The sequence below is a fragment of the Ranitomeya variabilis genome, chromosome 3 (genome assembly GCF_051348905.1).
Source record: "Ranitomeya variabilis isolate aRanVar5 chromosome 3, aRanVar5.hap1, whole genome shotgun sequence".
NCBI classification, from domain to species: domain Eukaryota; kingdom Metazoa; phylum Chordata; class Amphibia; order Anura; family Dendrobatidae; genus Ranitomeya; species Ranitomeya variabilis.
In genome coordinates this window covers 483,661,868-483,687,973 of record NC_135234.1, presented here as the reverse complement: position 1 = coordinate 483,687,973, position 26,106 = coordinate 483,661,868, and the positions used below count along the sequence as shown (strand labels likewise).

General features: G+C 42.2%; 1 protein-coding gene across 1 annotated transcript in view; it reads right to left on the bottom strand.

The window, feature by feature from the left end:
• The window catches only part of EGFL6 (EGF like domain multiple 6), a 131,531-nt gene that overhangs the window by 62,611 nt on the left and 42,814 nt on the right, over window positions 1-26,106 (bottom strand). Inside the window, exon 4 of the mRNA XM_077296720.1 lies at window positions 4,215-4,334. Coding sequence (XP_077152835.1) covers window positions 4,215-4,334 — 120 coding nt within the window. The remainder of the gene's footprint in view (window positions 1-4,214; window positions 4,335-26,106) is intronic.

Sequence of the window (26,106 nt, the reverse complement as noted above, 5' to 3'; positions counted from 1 at the left end):
TAATTCTTTAAAGCTTTTAATGCAAAGAAGCTGGGTTTCTTCAAGTATGGATTTTTGTTCTGATCGAAATTGTTCAAAAAGGTCACTTTCTGATGTATCAGAGGATTTATCACAGCCACTCCAATATGTTAAAACAAGCCCTTTAACAGATGGGCTTCTACATGGCTGCTCCTTGGCAGTGTTTTTATGGATTTCCATTGTGACCTTTGGTGTGTCAAGAAAAGGATTGAGGGTAGCATCTCTCCACATTATAGGAAGAGGTTGATTGGCACTATATATCTGTAGCGGTGCCTAGGTCACCTTTTCACCAGTTCTTATTGGTAGGGCTTTCTTCTCCCTATTGATCACTGCAGCAGACTCTACATCTTCTGTGGCATAGTTTGTGCATATTTGCCCCTTATTGCTGGGGTCTTCATTACCAGGTTCCTCTATTCCCTGTGGGCATTTATGATAAAATTTATGGATGGCACAGCTCTCATAGGCATAGAGAAGCTGTGCGGCGCTATATAGTGGTGGCGGTGTTCTAAGCGCCGCTTCACAGTCAATCTGATCCTCTTGCAGCGGTGGGACTACCCCGATCTCCACCGCTGACACACGAGCCATCTTGCTCTCTGCTTTATAGCAGGTGACCAGTGGAGGTATCACCCGGCCACCCTGTGCCTCATCTCCCTGCTCCCGTCTGGCCGAGTCGACCGCATAACACCTGCCTGCTGTCACGGTTAGGGATCCGGCCTGGGGACCTTCTTTCTCCAGCGTCGCAACTCCCGGTCTTATTGCTGGAACCCGACTCCTCCTCCTCTGCAGCGTCGGGGCTCCCGATTCCTGACTTCTCTTCTCTCTGTGCGGCAGGGTAAGTGTTTCTGAGAACACTGGTCTCACCAGCGGTAGTGTAGATGTCGTCCAGCATCAGCCGCATACGCCTCAGCACGATCTCCGGTTCTCTTCCGTCCTGAGTCCCGGTTGACTGGGGGGGCACCCAGGCTCCTCCCCAGCACCGGAGCAGAAGGGATCTCTCTCGCAATAGATTGTTCAGCTTTTAGCAGTAGCTTCCCTGCTGCAGTTTTGTCCGCTCTGTGGATGACAGGGACCCCGAGGGATCTTCCTCCCCTTTCTGCTTGTGCTGCGGCCATCTTATTTGGAGGCCTCGTTAGAGGCCGAGAAGCTGCAGTACCAGTTTTCCTCCTATTGTTCACCATATTCTTCCTTTTAATGGTAAATAATAAGGACCAATAGTGTTTCAAAGCCTATGGGTCTAAAAATTCCACTTTTCAGAAGCCAGTTGTAGCTCAAAATAGGGGATTCTACAGGGGCTCTGTGAAGGCACGTCCACTCCTGTCCCCTGCAAACCACGCCCCCATACTTCATATTCTGAAAATAATAACAACACTTTGAAATAGAGATAGAAATGCAAGAATGTTCAAAAGCATAGGATTTTCAGTGTATAAAACATCATGTGTAACAAGATAATGAAAAAGAAGAGTTGTAATAAGCAAAGTGCATACACAGAGGTAAAAGAACATGCTCACCTAGAAAAAACGCACCTGATGTGCATTTTGTTCAAAGCTTCCTCTGACAAAGCTTTATGAGAAACGTGCATCAGGTGCGATTTTTCCAGGTCAGAATATACTGTTACCGCTGTGTATGTACTTTTTGCTATTTACAACTCCTTAATACTCAACATTGCTACACTTACTATATCTCCTTATGCATAGTAAATCATTAGAGTATGAACATTCTGGAGTAACCATCTCCAATGCAGATTGCTGTTGCTAATGATATATACCTTTGAGAAGCTCAACTCAGCTAGCTTTTTTTAGCATTGTATGTTTTCATAACCTTTTTAAATGCTGTATCAATAAAAGAGTTTTATTATTTTTACTTATTGAGATCTGCACATTTTTCATTTAGGCACTTGATATTTTATACATGTGGAGCTTTATACACAGCTGCAGGGCACATGTGGAGGTTTAGTCTATTACGTTTAAAGACAGAAAATGGAACACAAAAGGCCAAAATATATGCCTGCTCATAGCAAGTGATTTCATTTTCTCAAGATAGCCTAAAAGGCTAAAATTTTTCACCAAGTGCATTTGTCTGCATTTGATTCTGTCACTCTTTAGTGTAAGACTGGTGTATGAAACGCCCATCTTAGTAAATCTCTCCCATTATTTGTGGCACTTTTGATGCTTGTATAAAAGTAGCTTAATAGGAATCTGTCAGCAGGTTTTTGCTATATAATCTGAGAGCAGCATAATATAGGGCAAGAAATCCTGATTCCAGTGATGTGTCACTTACTGGACTGCTTGGTATAGTTGTGATAGAATCCCTGTTTTATCTTCTATAGATGTAATGGCGCTAAGACTTCTTGGATGTGTATAACATCTCCCATACTCCTTCTTTGCAGCTTCCTGCATACACTGTACATTGTCAGCAAGCTGTCAGTCAGTGGTCGGGACGGGGTTACACAGGCTATCTGGACTGACATGCATGTGGGACCTATTCAGGCAGTGATAATCTCTTGCTGATAAAATACTGATTGTATTGTCACTGCTACACAGCCTAATAAATGACATATTGCTGTAATCAGGCTCTCATGACCTTTGTTATGTTGCTCTCAGATTATATATCAAATTCCCACTGACAGATTTGCTTTAAACTAGTTTTGCCCAGTTACATAAATAAGAGAAAGAAAAATAGACAGGAATCTTAAGGTTTGATCCAGTAGAAACAAAATTTGTTAATGACCGTAAGGAAAAAAAACATTCTCATCATCTTGTACAATTTTAATGAATCAATATTTAAAGGTAATATGACAGCAGGATTCCCCTTTCCTTAAACTTTTTACATGCTTAAGTAGCACTTGAAAAGTCAAGTCCATCCTCACTGTTAATTCCTCTATTACCAAGAAATTGCCATTTCAATCAATATGCAAATAAGGCTGAAGTGCTTTCGGCATCTGGAAGCTCTTCCTATGCCTACAGCTCTATTCTATGCCGCATGCGGCCCTATGTTTTACTGACTGCTTCTTTGCTGTGTGACGTTAAGAAGCAGAAGGTGGCGCTGGATGGGAGGTAGAGCTGAGGAGAGCAGAGGCTTGAGAATGATGTTGACACACCGAAAGCACTTCAGTCTCATTTGCATACTGAGTCAAATGGCAATTTCTCGGTAATGGAGGAACGGACTGGCTAGTTAAAGGCATGGATGAACTTGTGGTTTGTAAGGGGCTAAGTTCACACTGCGTTAGCAGCAGCCCGTTCAACACATACGGTAACGGGCTGCTGTAAATGCAAGTGCCGACGTTACATCGCGCTAGCAGTGACGGACCCGGAAACTCTGCAGCCCGCGTCCCAGGGTCCGTCACTCAATGACGGCACATCCCTAGCGCACGCCCATTGTGGGCGTGCGCTAGCGATGTGTCCGACATTGCAGTCAATGCCACGTCTATGCCGCGGTGTAACGTAGTCCGTTAGACGGACTGCCAGGACACAATGTGAACCCAGCCTTACATGTACTTATAAATAGTTTTGGGGTAAAATCTTGCTGTCAGATTTCCTTTAAATATTCTTATGTATCTATACAAAGTATCTAAGCCTTATTTCCAGCAGTCATCTCTACAAAAATGAGTTCCTGAAGTAGACTTTCCAACGACTTTGAAAATAGAATATTTTTTCTCAAGATGGGGAAGATGCCCTTTTTCTCCTGTAAGGTAAGATCTGAGCTTTGTAATCTGAGCTTGACCTTGTTATTTGATCTCTCTGTTGACTATGGTCAGTCATTGACCTTGACCTTGAGAAACCCTATACTTTCTATTTAGTTTTCATGATTTCTGCTGACTTTGCGCCTGACCTCGATGAAGCCTTTTATGTGACATCCATTATGACAGGGAATATAGTCCGGTAATCTTTACGTCCTGAGGCAACACATAGGAAAAAGATTGCTATAGGTGAAACACAAGATCTGTTGGGGGGGTTCCTTGATGACGTCTTCGTATATTAAAGAATATTGCAGTTTCATACAATGGTTAGTGGCAATCCATATAATTTATATACATCCAGAATTTTCGTAGTTTTGGTCCCAGGCTCCCTCTGATCACACCTAGTACAATATTAGGTATCTTGAGGATATATGTGAGATCAACATGTACAGACAAAGACTGCAGCCTGTGTTCAAACAATGAGACAAAAATACATTTACGCGCGGTTTCCATAACTTACTTGAGCATGAGCCATCTGGCATCAGCATGTAGCCATTAAGACAATAGCACTTGTAGCTGCCGTGAGTGTTCATACACCGATGTTCACAGGGACGAGGCTTAAGACCGCATTCATTCAAGTCTGCAAAAGACATCTCATTGACAAATATGCGGACACATAGCTTTACAGTAGCTGCCAAGGAAAAGATTTCAAGTTGGAAAATCAATTGAGGTCATTTCTAGTTCATGGAGCTTGCTAGGGTTTGCCATAATCTTTACCTGCGACGTTGTCTAACCGCCGCCATTAGCAGGTCATTAGCTGGAGGCCAAAGACACCAGGAGAAATGATGTAGCACAGAGTTGATAACTATGGTAAAACTAGTGTAACACCATATAGTTGGGAAGGGGGACACAAGGGGTTTATAGAATGAAACTGATGAGCTCATCGCTCTACTTCACATTGTATAGATAGTTGGGGAACCATTTACATTGTCTATTATTAGTCTTGTGAAAAACCATAAAAAGCACAAATGTATGAAAATACGTGTAATCCCCTGCCATCTGGAGCTCGAAGCCTTTACATCTGTTGTACTACAAATCCCAGCTGTCTTTGAGTTTTAAATTCCACCAGATGGGGATTTTTAAGAACAGCTGTGGATATGACATCACCCAATTACCGGTAAGATAAAATGGCTAATACATGTACATGTTTTCGTCTAGGGAAAAAAAACAACACGTTAAGACTGGATTCTTGCCAAGCCCTGACAAAGTGCCAATATACTTAAGACAGGTGTCAACAGTATGCGCATACCATTCACAAGGTCTACTGTATGTATACGGAAAATTCTTTACCTTTTTTCAGCCTATTATCTGGATTATTGTAGCTTTGATAGTTACTTTGGGACTTACGTCTTTACTTTTAGAGATTCAGAAGAATATACTGTAAGATTAAAGCGATTGTCCCCTATGTTAATGGCTAATGTTCATGGGCCTCACCTCCCAAATTGGCACCACTCATTTGCACTTGATACTGTGTCCCCCGCCTCATGGCATCAACATCTAGAGGGGAGAAACTAGACCACTGCAGTCAATCAGCAGCTGCTCTTCAGCTGAAGCCTTCACAAGGCTGCAGCTGATCAGTGTCTGATGATTGGCTGCAGTGGTATTGTGATGACCCTTGCCAGATGATGATGTTAGGGAGAAGCAGTTCCAAGGATGGATGAGCAACACTGATGTGATTATATATATTTTTTTCTTTATCACCGCATCCTGGGCCCGTTAATATTACCTTCTAAATAAAGGGACAACCCTTTCAAGCTAAAAATTAGTGGTTTATAAATACAGTTAGAATATTAATAGCTATATGATCGTTCGTTACCTATTAGGGTTCATTATTTTCTTCATAGTTTTCTTAGATCAAACGATTGCTGGCTATGCAGCATCAATAGTAAAAAGATATAATATTAAAAATAATAAAAAAAATAAAAAATCATGCTATTATCACCTTCCATGGCCTCCGCAGCTTTCCCCGCTCCTCGCAATGCGGCCGGCAGTTTCCATTCCCAGAGATGCATTGCGAAATTACCCAGATGACTTAGTAGTCTCGCGAGACCACTACGTCATCTGGGTAATTTTGCAATGCATCACTGGGAACGGAAGCTGGCGGCAGCATCGCGCGCATCGGGTCAGCTTCGCTGGATGCCGGAGGGTGAGTATATAACTTTTTTATTTTAATTCTTTTTTTTCACAGGGATATGGTGCCCACACTGCTGTATACTACGTGGGCTGTGTTATATACTACGTGGGCTGTGCTATATACTACGTGGCCTGTGTTATATACTATGTGGGCTGTGTTATATACTACGTGGCTGCTATATACTATATGACTGCTATATACTATGTGGCTGTCTGTGTTATATACTAAGTGGCTGCTATATACTACGTGGCTGTGCTATATACTACGTGGGCTGTGTTATACACTACGTGGTTGCTATATACTACATCGCTGTGCTATATACTACATGGCTGCTATATATTACGTGGCTGCTATATACTACGTGACTGCTATATACTACGTGGCTGTCTGTGTTATATACTACGTGACTGCTATATACTGCGTGGCTGTGCTATATACTATGTGGCTGCTATATATTACGTGGCTGCTATATACTACGTGACTGCTATATACTACATGACTGCTATATACTACGTGGCTGCTATATATTACGTCACTGTGCTATATACTACGTGGGCTGTGCTATATACTACGTGGCTGCTATATATTACGTGGCTGCTATATATTATGTGGCTGCTATATACTATGTGACTGCTATATACTATGTGGCTGTCTGTGTTATATACTACGTGGCTGCTATATATTACGTCGCTGTGCTATATACTACGTGGCATGTGTTATATACTACGTGAGCTGTGTTATATACTACGTGGGCTGTGTTATATACTACGTGGCTGCTATATACTATATGACTGCTATATACTACGTGGCTGTCTGTGTTATATATTACTTGGCTGCTATATACTACGTGGCTGTGCTATATACTACGTGGGCTGTGTTATATACTACGTGGCTGCTATATACTACATCGCTGTGCTATATACTACGTGGCTGCTATATATTACGTGGCTGCTATATACTACGTGACTGCTATATACGTGGCTGCTATATATTACGTGGCTGCTATATACTACGTGGCTGCTATATACTACGTGGCTGTCTGTGTTATATACTACGTGGCTGCTATATACTACGTGGCTGTGCTATATACTACGTGGCTGCTATATATTATGTGGCTGCTATACACTACGTGACTGCTATATACTATGTGGCTGTTTGTGCTATATACTACGTGGCTGCTATATATTACGTCGCTGTGCTATATACTACGTGGGCTGTGCTATATACTTCATGGCTGTGCTATATACTACGTGGCTGCTATATATTACGTGGCTGCTATATATTACTTGGCTGCTATATACTACGTGACTGCTATATACTACGTGGCTGTCTGTGTTATATACTAGGTGGCTGCTATATATTACGTCGCTGTGCTATACACTACATGGGCTGTGTTATATACTACGTGGCTGCTATATACTACATCGCTGTGCTATATACTATGTGGCCGTGCTATATACTACATCGCTGTGCTATATACTATGTGGCCGTGCTATCTACTGCATGGGCTGTTATATACTACATCGCTGTGCTATATACTATGTGGCTGCTATATACTATGTGGCTGTGCTATATACTACGCGGCCGGCCACGACCAATCAGCGATATTGCTGCGGGATTTAAACACCGCTTCAGTGATTAGTCGTGCCCGGCTGGCCACGACCAATCAGCGATATTGGCGCGTAATTTAACCCCTACTCACAGCGAGACGTACATACATATTCTAGAATACCCGATGCTTTAGAATCGGGCCACCATCAAGTTACTTATAAGAGTTAAAATAATAGTTTATAAAACTGATCATGTGACAACATTTTTAGAATGAAATTTAGATGTTGAAAAACAGAAGCGTCTTGCGAGGCCCCTAATTACGACCATCATTCTTATCGTCCCAAACAAAAGATTGATGGACAGCACTCACCAGGGTTAGAAAATCCGGAAATATTCCTTTATCGCTCCATGCATATAGAAAAGCAAAGTTTCGACCGTTCAGGTCTTATTAAAGCCTATACCAGTCTTATAGGAGCCATGATACTATTGACCAATCCTATTAAACCTGATTATATTGGTTTCGAAAGGGTCCATCAGGTTTTCACAAACTGCTATTTTTGCCGCTGAAAAGCAATGATACAGATACTATGTGCTGTGTATATTCATGGCTTACATGCTACTTATACCCTATTTATGGAAGATGTAGAACAGAAACATATGCCTTTAATGCAACAATTGCTTGTGCTTCCATTTTACCTCCCGCTTAGTAAAGCAAGCAGCAGGATAGACACATAAGCCACCAATTTTGCAGGAACAAAACTCTTATTTAGAGATTATGAAGTTTCCTTACTTTTTATTCAAGTATGTGATTCGCCTTACAATAAAAAAGTGAATAAACTGCACTAAATTTAGAGATGATTTGCTAATAAATATCAGAACAATGTAAAAATAACAACTGCTTAATATATTGTGAATGTCATAATAATGCCTCTTTTTGAGAACCTTCCTGAATTGGCCAATTAAATGCATGGATAATTTGGAAGAAAAAGTCTGGAGAGGGGCAAACCTTACAAAAGAGATGGAATAAATTGTTTTAGCTGCAGATGTATCTACAATACGGAGCGGATGGCAAGCTTCAGCCTGTAGACTCATTTAGAGGCAGGAAACCTCTTAGACTTATTCTCTCCTTTATACGATTTCCTGAAAATTTGCTCAACGGGACACTAAAGGGTAAGAGACTTAATGGAAAGTGAATATTCCCATAAGGATATTGGATATACATTGGTTTTGGAAAAAGTGCACAAATACAACATGGTGATTTAATCTTCTGATTTCTAACATTGGATCAATGAATGTGAAGAAAAGAGTAAAAATAAAAAATGCTGGTTTAGCGGAATGTATCTTTGACAATCTAGTGTTACAAGTCCTACTATTTACTAGTAATTCTAGTAATATTGATGAGCTGTAACATTTATAGTACAATTCCATTAGATAAATTATCGTCGGATGACAGATCAAAACTACAGTATTACAAAAGCGGCATGTAATACAACAACTCATACAGACACATATGATATTACTACGACAGGACTTCTTAATGATGGATCACCAGTCATTGTGGCATGCCAGTGGACTGCTGAGAAATGGACTATTAACTGTTTTATGTCTGGAAGATCCAAGGAAGCACTTTGTTCTTAGGTTATCTTAAGACTGACCAGAATGCGACCTGTCAGGCATAATGTGATGTTAGACATTGTATGCTTATAGTTAACACTTAGAACATTTTGTATAAGCTTTTTAGTTTTTACTTTTCTACGCGTTCTCTAACTTGTAAGTTAATTTTTTTTATTCTTCTATTTAGAAAAGGGTTAAATAAATTTGTTGGTCCGATGTATATAAGGCGTCATCACTGTATAATGAATGCTATACGACTTTGGCACAATTCATCAAACAGTGTAAGCCACTTTTATGACTTTCAAACTTGCACCAATATTTTGTGACTTTTTGTCTTTTTGTACCTTTCACTATTCTAAAAATTAGATGGGACTGAAGGGGCAAGTCCAATGTTACCCTGACAGATTCACTATACTTTTTGCCAGAAAGAGTGATACAGAAAAGTAGTAATCCAGCTGGTGTAGATTTCAGATTGTAATACACGGGCAGCGCAAAGATGTGTCAAAATCATCAAGAAATATGCAGCTCCCTAATGAATTTGATGTAATTCACTCCAGATGACTTTTCTTCAAGGATGCCGTGCAAATGAATCGGCTCCTTCTTCTCTTCTTTCATACTATATTAGATCTTTTTGCTGCCTGTAAAAACATTTCTGTTTCCATAGGATGAAAAGTCATACAGACCTAATAGTATATTTTTTCTTACCGTATCCAATTCCTCTCTAGAAAAAACATCTCAGATTCCGGGCTGATAAGTTTATCCTACACAGTTATATTGTTGCTCAACCAATACCAAGAGCAGTGGCCGATGGAAGTGCGCAGTGTACGAAGCCAGAATAGCACAGCTCTGACCACTGTAGGTCCTGCAGCTCAGATCCCCTTCACTTCAGTGGGAGGAAAACCGCAATACCTGAGAGTGACCCCTACACAGTACACTTACAAAACACCGTAAACTTGCGTCAGCCTGGCTTCAGGTGGTAGCTAAGTACTGGGTCGGCCAGGTGTCAGACCCCCACTGATCTGCCATTGGTAAACTACCTATAGGAAAGGTCCTCAATATCTTAAGCCCCCCCTTAAACATTAAATGAAAGTCGTCAGAATCCTCCAAACCTGGTGGGACTGGGCAACCATCTGATATATATGGAGGCCTCCCAACTCTTCCGCCAACACATGATGAACTGTACAGTTGGAATTTCAATACCTGATCCTTAGGTTTTCAGGAGAGATAAGCCACTGCCACAGGGGGACATATCAATGGTGCAACCTGAACAGCCTCACAACAGCCCAAGAGGTCGGGGGGCCACGTTTACCTCCAAAGCAGTTGGAATTGTGCATTATGATGAGCTATTGGGCTGTAAGGGCAAATATACTCTTCATGCACAGGAGCCTGTTCTGTGTGCGTCCACCAGTGCACTGCCAGTTGTGTCTAGTTCCCCACTGTAAATACATGAATGCTCCCCCAAACATAGGGCTCATGTGTATGGGGGAATGGGAAGACATAGATGTTTCTTCAACTAACCTTCACCCAACAGTTACCTAATATGTTTGTGTACTTTAGTTCTGGACACTTCTTTTAAAGGGAATCTGTCACCAGGGTTTTGCTGAACATTTTTTTTGCTACTACATTTGAGTGCAGCATGATATAGGGACAGAGACCCTTATTCCAGTAATGTGCCAGTTACTGGGCTGCTTTTTGTCATTTTGATAACATCACTGTTTTCCCTGCTGCAGATCTAGCAGTTCTCTAAATGCTGAGTTCTGTATAATCCCGCCCACACCACTAACTGGCAGATTTCTACCCATGTACAGTGTGCACAGAAAGCTGCCAGTCAGTGATGGCGGAGGGGTTATACAGAACTCCTAAACATTGTGGTCTACCTGGCTGCAGGTTTACAAGTCCTCTAATGATAATCTCCTGGTGGTAAAACTGTATTTTTATGAAAATTACACACAAGTAAATGACACATTGCTGGAATCAGGGTTTCTGTCTTTTACATCATGCTGCTCTCAGATTAGGTGGCAACAACCAGGTGAAGATTCCCTTAAATATAATAATGATCATATGCAAAAGTAATAACTTTGTGTAATCTTTTACAATGTATTCTGATATATACAATAAAACCAACACTGGCAATATTTATATAAAGTCTAAAGCTAAACACTCAAAATGGTGCTATGTTGTCACGAGTCTGTCACCCCTCCTGGGAGATATTGGGTTAGAAAGTAATTACGTTTTGTCAATCGCAGGTCATTCATTTAGCCTGTGTGTTTCATGTCCCATATTAAATGAATTTTGTTTCCTTTGGTGCTGAAGAGGTTAACAACCCTTTCTATGCTGGTTAGAAACATGCAGCTCCATCTCTCAGTTGCTCCTCATCTGGTCATTCCCTCTCTCTATAAAAACTGTCCAGCGTTTATCTTCCTTGCCAGTGGAAGTTCTACTTCCTTGTTCCCTGGAGTTGCTGTGCCAAGTTGGAGATTGTTGTATGATGCTTTGGGTTGTATGCTTTCCTCCTTGTCCTATTCCTATTTGATTTGTACATTCCTTCCGTTCCCCCTATACCTCTCTGCCTTTGGTGAGTGTTTTTGTATGTTAGTGGCTTTTCTGTTATCCCTGTTTGTCTGATATCTGTTGATACACTAGCATTACTATCCCAGGTCTCCTGGAAGAGGGGGTTGGGGCAGCCTAGGATTTAACAGGAGAACAGTAGGCATGAGGCCCAAACCTCCTCACCTTCAGAGGTACCTTTGGGAACAGGGATAGTTAGGGCCCCAAACCGAGGGACAGTGAAGGGCCCATTTACCTATCTCACATACAGTCACAGTGTGACATATGTCTAGAGGACTGCTATTACACTTTCATCCACATGCTATTTATCTTGTCTTTCCTAAAACTAAGAATTATGTCTATCTTTACTGAACTGAAACAATCCAAGAATATTTGTCATGAATTTTTGTAACATGTGGTTTCCTTTTAAGCAGTGAGGGAGTAAGCGACACAATATATGTACTCATATCAGTAATGCCTTCTGTACTCCTGCAATGTAGAGCAGGTTATGGGAGGTTACGGTTTGTAAATGATCTTTCTTTGTTTTCACACACAGCTGTTGTTGTGTAATGCCCAGGGACTTGTCAGTAGATACATATGCTTTATTAATGAATGAGCCCAGGGATCTCATGATATGCTTTGCTGGCTGAAGTATATTATCTAAGACTTCTCCACTCGTACCAATGACTTACGAATAGCATTCTATTTGTAAACATTAGGAAGGATGCTTCATTGGTGACAATGGGTATTATGGTAAAGCCATGATTTTAGAAGTGTGCTTTCATTTCTTAAAGGGAACCTGTCACCCCCAAAATCGATGGTGAGGTAAGCTCACCGTCATCAGGGGCTTATCTACAGCATTCTGTAATGCTGTAGATAAGCCCCCGATGTTACCTGAAAGAGGAGAAAAAGAGGTTATAATATACTCACCTGGGCGGTCCTGCTGTGGTCCGTGGTCAAATGGGCGTCTCAGGTCCGCTCCGGTGCCTCCCATCTTCATTCCATGACATCCTCTTCTGGTCTCCGCGCCGCGGCTTCGGCGCAGGCGTACTTTGTCTGCCCTGGTGAGGGCAGAGTAAAGTACTGCAGTGCGCAGGCGCCGGGCCTCTCTGACAGTGCAGACAAAGTACGCCTGCGCCGAAGCGCGGAGACCAGAAGAGGACGTCATGGAATGAAGATAGGAGGCGCCGGAGCGGACCTGAGACGTCCATCGGAGCGGGACCGCCCCTGGGTGAGTATAATCTAACCTCTTTTTCTCCTCTTTCAGGTAACATCGGCGGCTTATCTACAGCATTACAGAATGCTGTAGATAAGCCCCTGATGCCAGTGAGCATACCTCACCATCGATTTTGGGGGTGACAGGTTCGCTTTAAAGGGTTATTCTCACAATCACATTAAATGCATTTTTCGCAAAGCATAATAAATGCATACATATTGTTAATACACAGACCAAGAACAACAAATATTTTTTTCTTGAACCTTTGTGCCTTTTTTCATCTCTATTTATCATTCAGATTCACATAACTGAAGGACGGCCCTCTGATCTGTTAAAACTACTTTTCCCATGAGCACCTGCTTTTCTCAGTGCTGCAGGTAACACTCTCCAGGCTTGGACTGGCCCACAGGAGAACTCTCCAGTGGGCCCCTGTGCAATAGTGGGCCACCACCATCTTATATGAGCAGTACTTGGCACTATACGCGTGAATCACTATGTACAGACAATGGCAGCATCTTATTCACTTACCAATCTGCCCAGTTCATTGTTATATAAATTTGTGATTGAGGATCATTTCACATTTGGATGTAGTTGAAAAGTGGAGTTGATTATTGATGGGCCCTTGTCACCCTGTCCAACACGGTCTCTCTCCCTTTTCTGTGTGCTGCACTTTTTTTAATTCATGACTGAGAGCAATGTCGACAGTAACATTGCGCTGTGGGGCCCGCTGTTGAGCAATATGCAAATATTACATTACCCTCTTTCACAAATTTACTTATGCTTATAGATATTAATAAACTAGGCAAGTTGTTGAATAAAAGAGAAGATGCTGCATATCTGTATAGAGGAATCAAACGTGTTGGTCCAAATTCTGCTCATGTTGTGGGGTAAGTGGCTAACTTCAGTACAGGGGTCCACCGATCCAGTATGAGCCTGACGGAATCTAACTGATCAATATCGAAAATAGTACAGATTTCCTGCACACCTCTGATATACTGCTCCCAGCTCTGCCACTTCCATACAGATATTTGGCACTTCTTCAAGCTAATATACATTAAGAATACAATCTAAATGTCATGCTTCTGGACCTGAATCCGTGATCCTGTGTTCGGCGTCTCTTTCCGCTGAGCCACAACAGATGCACCTTTTCTTTGGGCGCTTTAGTTCTGTTATCTTTATTTCTGTCGGTTTTGCGCAACAGGGGTTTTTCATTTACTCTGTCTGCCATATCACTTTTTTGGTGCTGCTTCATATACCCTCCCCTACTGGTGTTTCCTGCTGGTGATAGTCTTTGTTGGATTCATTCACTTTGTTTGACCATATAAGATAATCAAGATAATTAATCCAGTGACTGTTAAGCTCAAACTGCCGGCTGCATGGAGGGTTAATAATTCCTTCCATGTCTCTCTTCTTAAAAAGTTTCAAGGAACGCCAGGTCCTCAGCGCAGTATTGAGGTAGACTTGGAGGAGAACAAGGAGTATGAAATTGAACGAGTCTTGAAATCCAGATGGCGACTGCAGTTTCTCATTAAGTGGAAGGGTACCGATTGAGAGGATAACTCCTGGGTGGATGCTGTGAGGGAGGTATATCTGCTGTGTTAGCAGTTGGGGATCTTGGTGGGTCCACTGGCCCCTCATAGAAGGGAAGGGGGACACTGTCATGTTTCCGGATTGAAACACTTGATCCTGTGTTCTGTGGTCGGCGTCACTTTCCCCTGGGCCAAAACAGATACACATTTTCTTTGGGTGTTTTAGTTCTGTCATCTTTGTTTCTGTCGTTTTGGGTAACAGGTGTTTTTAATTTACTCTCTTTGCCTGTCTGGGTGCAGATTTATGTAACTTCCCCTACTGGTGTTTCCTGCTGGTGATAAGTCTTTCATTGGATTCATTCACTTTGCTGTAGTTTATGTTGGTTGCAGCTCTTTTGTGTGTGATTCCTTTATTCCTTAGAGAATTGCTACTGTAGTGATCCTAGCAGCAGCTAAGGACATTCAGGGTAAGCAGCCGTCAAGTTGGGGCACCATTGTGTTACCTTAGGGTGATTTTGTAAGTTTGCCTACTGACAAAGACATAAACATTCTATAATTTTAAGGGTAGGTTAATTTTACCATTAAGAAATAGAATATCCACAATAAAAGCCAGAAAATCATTGTATAAATTATATAAATTTATTTGCATTTTGCAGTGAGAAATAAGTATTTGATCCCCTACCAACCATTAAGAGGTAAGACCAGTTAGACACTAATCAACTCATTACCTGCATTAAAGACATCTGTCTTACATAATCACCTTTATAAAAGACTCCTGTCCACAGACTTAATCAGTTAGACTCTAACCTCTACAACATGGGCAAGACCAAAGAGCTTTATAAGTATGTCAAGGACAAGATCTGCACAAAGCTAGAAAGGGCTACAAAACCAAAAGTAAGATGCTGGGTAAGAAGGAGACAACTGTTGGTGCAATAGTAAGACAATAATAATAGTAAGAAATAATACTTATTTCTCACTGCAAAATGCAATACATTTATATAATTTATACAATGTGATTGTCTGGATTTTAGTTTTGATATTCTATCTCTCAATATTAAAATTAACCTACCCTTCGATCTTCCTTGCAGTGTGTAATTCTGTTTCCTCCGGCGGTTCATTTCCTCCTCAGGCCTTAGCCGCCCACATCACGGTCTTGCCAAAACCGGATAAGGATCCCTCGTTATGCAATAACTATCGTCCAATATCCCTAATAAATCTAGACGTAAAAATCTATGCAAAACTGATTGCAAACAGATTGAGTCCTCTCCTTCAGGACTTGATAAATCAGGACCAGGTGGGCTTTGTCCCGGGTAGGGAAGCACGGGATAACACCATACGGACCATCTCTTTGATAGACCGGGTGGGGCGGGAGGGGGGAGTTCCTATGTGCATCCTGTCGATTGACGCCGAAAAGGCCTTCGACCGGGTACATTGGGGGTTTCTGTTCCAGGCTTTGAGGGGGATTGGCTTAGGAGAAAACATGCTACATAGAATTAAGGCCTTGTATACCTCCCCTAGTGCCCAGGTAAAGGTAAATGGCGTCCTCTCTGAGGCATTTGCAATTAGGAATGGCACGAGGCAGGGGTGCCCACTTTCCCCTCTCCTGTACATTTTGTCAATGGAATATCTGGCCACCGCCATACGCAATAATCCCTCAATCAGGGGAGTTAAACTAAGATCGGAGGAACATAAGTTAGCGCTTTTTGCCGACGATATCCTTTTATATATCACTTCCCCTATAACTAGTATACCAAATATTATATCAGAATTAACAAAATTTGGACATCTAAGCAATTTTAAAATTAACTCCCACAAATCAGTGATTTTAAATATATCACTACCATTATCTGAGGTGGGTCAGTTACGCGCCTCCTTCCCGTTTGGGTGGCACTTTGACTCGCTCACGTATTTGGGGATTAAAATAACAGCCAAAACCTCCGGCCTGTACGACGCAAACTTTAAAACGGCGTTACTAAAAGCGGAGCGGGATCTGGAGAGGTGGCATAAGCTTCAATTGTCCTGGTTTGGCAGAGTCAACGTAATCAAGATGGACCTGTTGCCACGTCTTTTATATTTTTTCCAGACTATCCCATTATACCTTCCTGCCTCCTTCTTCTCGCGTCTTAAGAAGGCGGTCATACGACTTGTCTGGGCCCACACCAGATCACGAATATCATATTTTGTTTTGAGTAGACCCAAGAAGGCGGGGGGAGTTGGCCTACCAGACTTTTTGGTTTATAGTCGTGCCTCAATCGGAACCTGCATTCTAGATCTATACCATAGCAGAAATAATAAGAAGTGGGTTGGTCTGGAGAGTGATCTTGTTGATGGGGATCCTCAGACAATATTGTGGAACGCAGGGGGGGGGGTCTAGCTTACCCTTCATGACTAGAAACATGCTCATGCTTGTCCGGCAGAGTGGCAGGAATATAAAAACCTCTACATCCCCGGGACCACTTACACCAATATACGATAACCCTCACTTTCCTGCAGGACTTCGTAGGGAGACATACCTGAACAGGAACAGGGCTTCAAGGCCTATCATACATGACTTCATAGATCAGACTGGTATTAAGCCCTTACATGAAATTTATCAGGGGGGGAGCCTCCTGAGGGCTCCTGGTTCTTCTATGAGCAGTTAAAAAGCTTTATAGGTGCGACATTCAAACATAATAAGTCCATGGGAACACTGACCCCTTTCGAGAGAATTTGTCTCGCTGGGGAGCCCCCGACCCGCAAGGTCTCCTTGTTGTATAATCTTTTTCAGGAGAGTCAAACCCCAACACATAATTTCCCAGGGTTCTTTTCGAGATGGGAGGACGACCTGGGGAGGTCTTTGTCTCGGGAGGAGAGGGACAAGATTTTATTATTTACTTTTAGGACCTCGCTGTCTGCTGTGTCACAGGAGAGGAGCTACAAGATTCTGTCGAGGTGGTATAGATGCCCTTGCCGGGTTCATGCTATGTTCCCGGTGATCCCAGATATCTGCTGGAGATGTACAACAGAAAAGGGGACATATGTCCATATCTGGTGGGAGTGCCCGCCTGTAAAGAAACTGTGGATGTTAGTCTTTGATCTCTACAATAAATTATCTATTCGCAAATTACAGCCCACGGTAGAATTAGCCCTTTTGTCTCTGTGTGACCTATCGATCTCTGGGTTTAAGAGGAGTCTTCTCAGACACTTTCTCACAGCAATCAGGAACTTGATCCCCCGATACTGGAAGCAGGATCGTTGCCCCTCGGGCTCTGACTTTGTTATGGAACTGAATGATATTTACAGAATGGAACAATTGATAAACCAGTCCACTGGGGATCCCGAAAAATTTTATAATGTTTGGGCGCCGTGGATTGTATTCAGGGAGACCCCGGAGTTGGACATGTGGTTATCTGGATTTTAATTTACATGCGACACCACCCCGGACACGTCCACAATGTGGATGCTATCTCTTTATCTTAACTTGCCACCATGGCTTGAATCAATATCAGCTCTATATTGGCTTCCTCATTGCTTCATGGGGACTGGGACTCACCCGGGGGAGGGCCCGCATTCCCCATACTCATCACAACCTTTTATTTTTACCCGCATTCCCCTTTCCCCCCCTTCTTTCCTCTTTCCTTTAACTTTCCCCTTCACTAGCTGCCCTTTCTTCTTTGTGTCGTTTTCTTTTAAAACAAATGACTTAATATATTAAGTCACGTTTAGTTTTCCTCGTTATTGTTCATGTGCTATAATAATAAAAGTTATTATTATCATAAAGATTGTGATAACATTGGCATTGGCCAATAACACTCGGACACTCCTGGGACTTCATCTCTATGTTTGTATTATGGGTTGTACCTTATTGCTTTGACCAATTGTGTTTCAGCTTTGTTACATTTCTGTATTGTTCATATGCTTCAATAAACTTGATTTATACAAAAATTAACCTACCCTTAAAATTATAGACTGTTCATGTCTTTGTCAGTGGGCAAACTTGCAAAATCAACAAGGGATCAAATACTTATTTCCCCCCACTGCAGCTACATGTGTGCTGTTACATCATTGCTCTATTGACAGATTTCCAGCTGAGATTAATTGTCCTGCAGAGCTGAAACAATAAGACCGAGCTATTTTTGATGACTCCTGATCAAAGATTAATGATGCAAGACTTGAAATGCTGCTCTGTTGATGCATGAAATAGAGGATTGTTATCTGCCATATGCATCAAAAGAGCAGCATTTGCAGTTTTACATAACTGATTTGCATCATGATCTGCTTGTGTCAGTTGTGCATTGCCTAGTTATTACAAGTTGAGCAGAGTGCAGAACAATTAAGCAATGATGCAAAAGCACACACGCGTTGATGTTTATGGCAGAATCTAAAGTCCTTCAGACAGAGCTGTGCTCAGGACCATTCAGTCCACAGTAGTATAGAGTGTATTCTAACTGTGGAATAAACTCCGTTGTCAGTACTGGAAGCAGAGCAGATCTACTGTATGCTGAAAACCAAAGTTTTGCCATTGTTTCTTTACAATTTTTTTACTACATTTACTGAAAACAACATCTCGTTTTTCTCAGAGGCATAACTATGGTAGTTGCAAGGGTTGCAATTTCACTCAGAAACCTAGAGGGGGCAAAAATATTCTTTTGGCCCATAGGAAAAGACCATTAGGCTGGGGTCACACTCAGCGTAGGGAAATACGGTCTTTTTTTACAGGCGAATACACAGAAATAATCCCAAAACAGTGATCCGTATGTCATCCGTAGGCAAGGTGTGGCTGCGTATTTTGTGCATGTAAACCTCCGTATGTAATCCGTATGGCATCCGTACAGCGAGATTTTCTCGCAGGCTTGCAAAATGGACATAGAATGGATCTATGGGCTCAAATATTCTTGAAAACATATACGTATACATATATATATAAATATATATATATATATATATATATGTTAGTGAGACACATCTATGTATATATAATTGTCTAAGGTCCACTTCCGTCTGTTTGTCTGTCACGGAAATCTCGCGTCGCTGATTGGTCGTGGCCGGCTGGGCGTGACCAATCAACGACAGGCACAGTCTGGCCGCGAATTGTCCCCTCCCTACTCCCCTCCAGTCAGTGCCCCCTCCATACTCCCCTCCAGTCAGCGCCCACATAGCGTTTTAGCAGTCCGTTAAATGGACTGCATTACACCGCGGCATAATGCGATGTAACGCAGTTCGTTAACGCTGCCCTTGACCCTGTAAGTGTGACCAACTTTTTACTATTGATGCAGCCTATGCAGCATCAATAGTAACAACATATAATGTTAAAAATAATATTTAAAAAATCATTATATTCTCACCTTCCGGCGTCCGCGGCAGCCTTTCCCGCTCCTCGCGATGCTCCGGTCCCAAGAATGCATTGCAGCAATGACCCCAGATGACGTAGCGGTCTCGCGAGACCGCTACATCATCACGGGTTATTGCCGCAAGGCATTACTGGGAACGGAGCGTCGCGAGGATCAGCGCTAAAGGCCTGGGCTGGATCCGGGGTCCGCCAGAAGGTGAGTATATAACTATTTTTTATTTTAATTCTATTTTTAACAGGGATATGGTGCCCACATTGCTATATACTACGTGGACTGTGTTATATACTATGTGGGCTGTGTTATATACTGCATGGGCTGTGTTATATATTGCCTGGGCTGTGTTATATACTACGTGGGCTGTTATATACTGCGTGGGCTTTGTTATATACTACATGGGCTGTGCTATACAGTATACTACGTGGGCTGTGCTATATACTACGTGGCTGGGCTATATACTACGTGGGCTGTGCTATATACTGCATGGGCTGTGCTATATACTGCGTGGGCTGTGCTATATACTGTGTGGGCTGTGCTATATACTACGTGGGCTGTGCTATATACTACGTGGGCTGTGCTATATACTACGTGGGCTGTGTTATATACTGCGTGGGCTGTACAATATACTACGTGGCTGTGCAATATACTACGTGGCTGTGCAATATACTACGTGGCTGTGCAATATACTTCGTGGCTGTGCTATATGCTTCGTGGCTGTGCTATATGCTACGTGGCTGTGTTATATACTACGTAGCTGTGCTATATACTACGTGGCTGTGCTATATACTATGTGGCTGTGCTATATACTACGTGGGCTGTTATATGCTATGTGGGCTGTGAGACTCTTTCGCCCGGGGCCCTCAAAATCCCTGGCTTCACTGATTGTTCACGGCCGGCCGGGTGCGACCAATCATCTACAGACGCAGTCCGGCTGCGAATTGGCGCGGGATTTGAACCATGCTTCGCTAATTGGTCGCGCCTCGCTAATTGGTCGCGCCCGGCCGGCCGAATCCTGTGTATTCATTGCATTATTCTGAAATCTTCATAAATAAACTACACACATATTCTAGAATACCCGATGCGTTAGAATCGGGCAACCATCTAGTATATATACAGTACAGACCAAAAGTTTGGACACCTTCTCAATTAAAGATTTTTCTGTATTTTCATGACTATGAAAATTGTACATTCACACTGAAGGCATCAAATCTATGAATTAACACATGTGGAATTATATACTTAACAAAAAAGTGGGAAACAACTGAAATTATGTCTTATATTCTAGGTTCTTCAAAGTAGCCACCTTTTGCTTTGGTGACTGCTTTGAAAAATCTTGGCATTCTCTTGATGAGCTTCAAGAGATAGTTACTGGGAATGGTTTTCACTTCACAGGTGTGCCCTGTCAGGTTTAATTAGTGGGATTTCTTGCCTTATAAATGGGGTTGGGACCATCAGTTGTGTTGAGCAGAAGTCTGGTGGATACACACCTGATATTCCTACTGAATAGACTGTCAGAATTTGTATTATGACAAGAAAAAAGCAGCTAAGTAAAGAAAAATGAGTGGCCATCATTACTTTAAGAAATGAAGGTCAGTCAGTCCGAAAAATTGGGAAAACTTTGAAAGTGTCCCCAAGTGCAGTGGCAAAAGCCATCAGGCGCTACAAAGAAACTGGACCACATGAGGACCGTCCCAGGAAAAGAAGACCAAGAGTCACCTCTGCTTCTGAGGATAAGTTTATCCGAGTCACCAGCCTTAGAAATCGCAGGTTAACAGCAGCTCTGATTACAGACCAGGTCAATGCCACACAGAGTTCTAGCAGCAGACACATCTCTACAACAACTGTTAAGAGGAGACTTTGTGCAGCAGGCCTTCATGGTAAAATAGCTGCTAGGAAACCACTACTAAGGACAGGCAACAAGCAGAAGAGACTTGTTTGGGCTAAAGAACACAAGGAATGGACACAAGGCCAGCGGAAATCTGTGCTTTGGTCTGATGAGTCCAAATTTGAGATCTTTGATTCCAACCACCGTGTCTTTGTGCGGCGCAGAAAAGGTGAACGGATGGACTCTACATACCTGGCTCCCACTGTGAAGCATGGAGGAGAAGGTGTGATGGTGTGGGGGTGCTTTGCTGGTGACACCGTTGGAGATTTATTCAAAATTGAAGGCATACTGAACCAACATGGCTACCACAGCATCTTGCAGTGGCATGCTAATCCATCCGGTTTGCGTTTAGTTGGACCATCATTTATTTTCCAACAGGACAATGACCCCAAACACACCTCCAGGCTGTGTAAGGACTATTTGACCAAGAAGGAGAGTGACGGGATGCTACGCCAGATGACCTGGCTTCCACAGTCACCAGACCTAAACCCAATCGAGATGGTTTGTGGTGATCTGGACCGCAGAGTGAAGGCAAAAGGGCCAACAAGTGCTAAGCATCAATGGGAACTCCTTCAAGATTGTTGGAAGACCATTCCCGGTGACTACCTCTTGAAGCTCATCAAGAGAATGCCAAGAGTGTGCAAAGCAGTCATCAAAGCAAAAGGTGGCTACTTTGAAGAACCTAGAATATAAGACATAATTTCAGTTGTTTTCACACTCTTTTTGTTAAGTATATAATTCCACATGTGTTAATTCATAGTTTTGATGCCTTCAGTGTCAATGTACAACTTTCATAGTCATGAAAGTACAGAAAAGTCTTTAAATGAGAAGGTGTGTCCAAACTTTTGGTCTGTACTGTATATATATATATATATATATATATATATATATATATATATATATATATATATATATATATATATATATACTTATATTTCATACAGCGCTAGATAGCTTAAAAGCTGGTAATTCAATTGCCGGCTTTTGCTATCTCCTTATCAAACCCAACAGGATATGAGACATGGTTTACATACATTTTTACATATTCCTCACTAATGATGTTAGAAGAGTGTGTGTGCAAAATTTGGGGGCTCTAGCTGTTAAAATAAAGGGTTAAATCACGGAAAAAACTGGCTTGGGCTCCCACACAATTTTCTCCGCCAGAGTGGGAAAGCCAGTGACTGAGGGCAGATATTAATAGCCTAGAGAGGGACTATGGATATTGGCCCCCCTGGCTAAAACATATACCCCAGCCACCCCAGAAAAGGCACATCTGTAAGATGCGCCTATTCTGGCACTTAGCCTCTCTCTTCCCAGTCCCGAGTAGCGGTGGGATATGGGGTAACAAAGGGTTAATGTCACCTTGCTAATGTAAGGTAACATTAAGCCTGGTTAATAATGGAGAGATGTCAACAAGACACCTATCCATTATTAATCCAATAGTAGTAAAGGGTTAATAATACACACACACATGAAGAATAAAGTATTTTAATGAAATAAAAACACATATGGGGTTGTAAAATCTTTATTGTATGCTTAATCCACCTGAAGACCCTCGTTCTGTAAAATAAAAAAAATAAAAAAGCAACAATATCCCATACCTCTCCGGCGCTCAGTCATGTCCCACGCTGTAAATCCATCTGAAGGGGTTAAATAATTTTACAACCAGGAGCCTACTAATGCAGCTGTTGCTCCTGCTTGTAAAAACTGGGGAATGAATGGAAAGCAGGGGAATGTAGCATCGTAGACTTGCGGTGCTGCGCCCCCTGCTGGCATAAACTCATATGAACTCTAGCGTGAGAAAAAATTCAGAAAAATTCCCACGCTAGAGTTCATGAGTTTATGCCAGCAGGGGGCTCAGCACCGCAAGTCTACGATGCTACGTTCCCCTGCTTTCCATTCATTCATGCCGATTGGGCTCCCTTCCATCTGACATGTAGTAGGGAGACGGCGCCAAGCGGCGGATTGACATGCGCAGTTCAGTGCAGTGAACATCGCACATTTCCGGTCATGCGCACTGACATGAGCGCGGTGATCTGCGCTCCAGCTGGAACACATGACGGCTGTAGTTCCTGCACAGCAAGGCACTAGAGGTAAATCTTAGTGTTATATATTAGACACTGGCTCTTAATGGCTGCACAAGCCCTACAAATATGGTGTTTGCTATGCGTGAAAGATAAATGAGATTGATATGTAGTGAGCAGTGCACTTTGACATCCATGCTTGATATGAACTGATAGGGAAGGCTCCATCTTGGAGACAAATTCTATGTCTGAAAAAATCTTCCTCTAGTGTTGGCAGTAGGGACCTCCTATACTTGATCAGGGTTAATCTATATATATGGGGGCACATGGATGGCTCCATGAAGCATCCACATATCATGGCCTCCTGATGATCCGTGAAGGTGAAACGCGTTGAGGCGTGTCTGAACATCGGAGAATGATGAGTATTCCTCCTCACTTACTGTTATGATTTATCTATATTTGTTAACATTAGCAGACAATTTGGTCTGAGCCTGAAATTGTATATCTACTTTACATTGAAGGATATGGCTATTAATGTAAAACTTATTAGTGTATATATTTTCTGCCCATAGAGCTACCCATAGGGCATCCAAGGGTCAGCCACCGTGGAGTGGGGGTGCCATATCCGCTGAACAGTAGGGTGCCAACCCCACAGGTAGGTAGGAATTGCGAGAGCATGGAGCAGCATTGTGAGGTGATTTATGTACACACGAGCACTTTCGCACTTTTGCACTTTTTTGTCTGTGTCTCTCACCCTGTCACAGTCTAGATTTTGGCAAGCAATAGCCAATATCGGTTTTGTTAACCTCTATCTCCTGTTTATCTATCTTTTCTGCTGTGTAATTGATAGCCCAAGTGAGACACCAGTCTAGGGCAACTATAGGAGACTTAGGGGCAGCCGACGTGGAGCGGGGGCGCCAATCTCGTCTGTGTATTAGGGTGCCAACCTCCGCTGACAGGCAGTGTGATACAGGTACTGTGACAGGGGTATATTTAGAGAGCACGGTTGTCTGTTGTGTTTGACTGTGGTTGTCTTTCATGGTTTTAAAGCTATTGAATAAAGTAATGTTTTATCTTGAATATCAATAAGGATTAAGGTAATTTGAATTGCTTTCCTGATTTCCCTGGACCTTTAGCTTATTATTTATTTTTGGAGTCTTTTTATAAGGTTTTGGCACAAAAAACGCAGTAAAACCTGATACCTGCATTTTTTCAGCATTTTTACACCACCCATTACTTTCAATGGGTGAAAAACACTGAAAAAACGGTTGGAAGAAGTGACATGCTCTATTCTGAAAAACCCAAGGTTTTGCACAAAAATGCTAAGGACAAAAAAACAAGCTGTATGCATGAGATCCCTGAAATCTCATAGACTTTGCTGGTATGCAGCCGAAAATTTTCATTAAAAAAACGCCATGTGTGAACATGCCCTAATAGTTGGAGACTTTGTTGGAGATTTTGCATTGGTACCCATTAAATAAAAACCATGTACAGTTGTGCTCAAAAGTTTACATACCCCGGCAGAATTTTTGCTTTCTTGGCCTTTTTTTAGAGAATGAATGATAACACCAAAATTTTTTCTCCACTCATGGTTAGTGGTTGGGTGAAGCCATTTATTGTCAAACTACTGTGGTTTCTCTTTTTAAATCATAATGACAACACAAAACATCCAAATGACCCTGGTACAAAATTCACATACCCCATAATACCGTGTATTGCCCCCTCTAACATCAATGACAGCTTCAAATCTTTGGTGATAGTTGTGGATGAGGTTCTTTATTTTCTCAGATGGTAAAGCTGCCTACTCTTCTTGGCAAAAAAACTCCAGTTCCTGTAAATTCGTGGGCTGCCTAGCATGAACTGCACACTTGAGATCTCCCCAGAGTGGCTCAATAATATTGAGGTCAGGAGTCTGAGATGGCCACTCCAGAACCTTCACTTTGCTCTGCTATAGGTTGATTTGGCCTTGAGTTTTGTATTGTTGTCATGTTGGAACGTCCAAGTACGTTCCATGTGCAGCTTCCGGGCTGATGAGTGCAAATTTGCCTCCAGTGTTTGTTGATAACGTGCTGTATTCATCTTTCCTTCAACTTTGACCAAGTGTCCTGTGCCTTTGTAGCTCACACATCCCCAAAACATCAGCGATCCACCTCCGTACTTTACAGTAGGAATGGTGTTCCTTTCATCATAGGCCTTGTTGACCTCTCTCCAAATGTAACATTTATGGTTGTGGCCAAAAAGTTCAATTTTGATCTTCTCACTCCAAATTACCTTCTTCCAGAAGTTTTGAGGCTTGTCTCTGTGCTGTTTTGTGTATTGTAGGTGAGATACTTTGTGGCATTTGCGCAGTAATTTCTTTCTTCTTTCAACTCGACCATACAGCCCATTTTTCTTCAAGTGCCTCCTTATTGTGCATTTTGAAACAGCCACACCGCTAGTTTTCAGAGAGTCCTGTATTTCAGCTGATGCTGTTTGCGGGTTTTTCTTTGAATCCTGAACAATTTTCCTGGCAGTTGTGGACGATA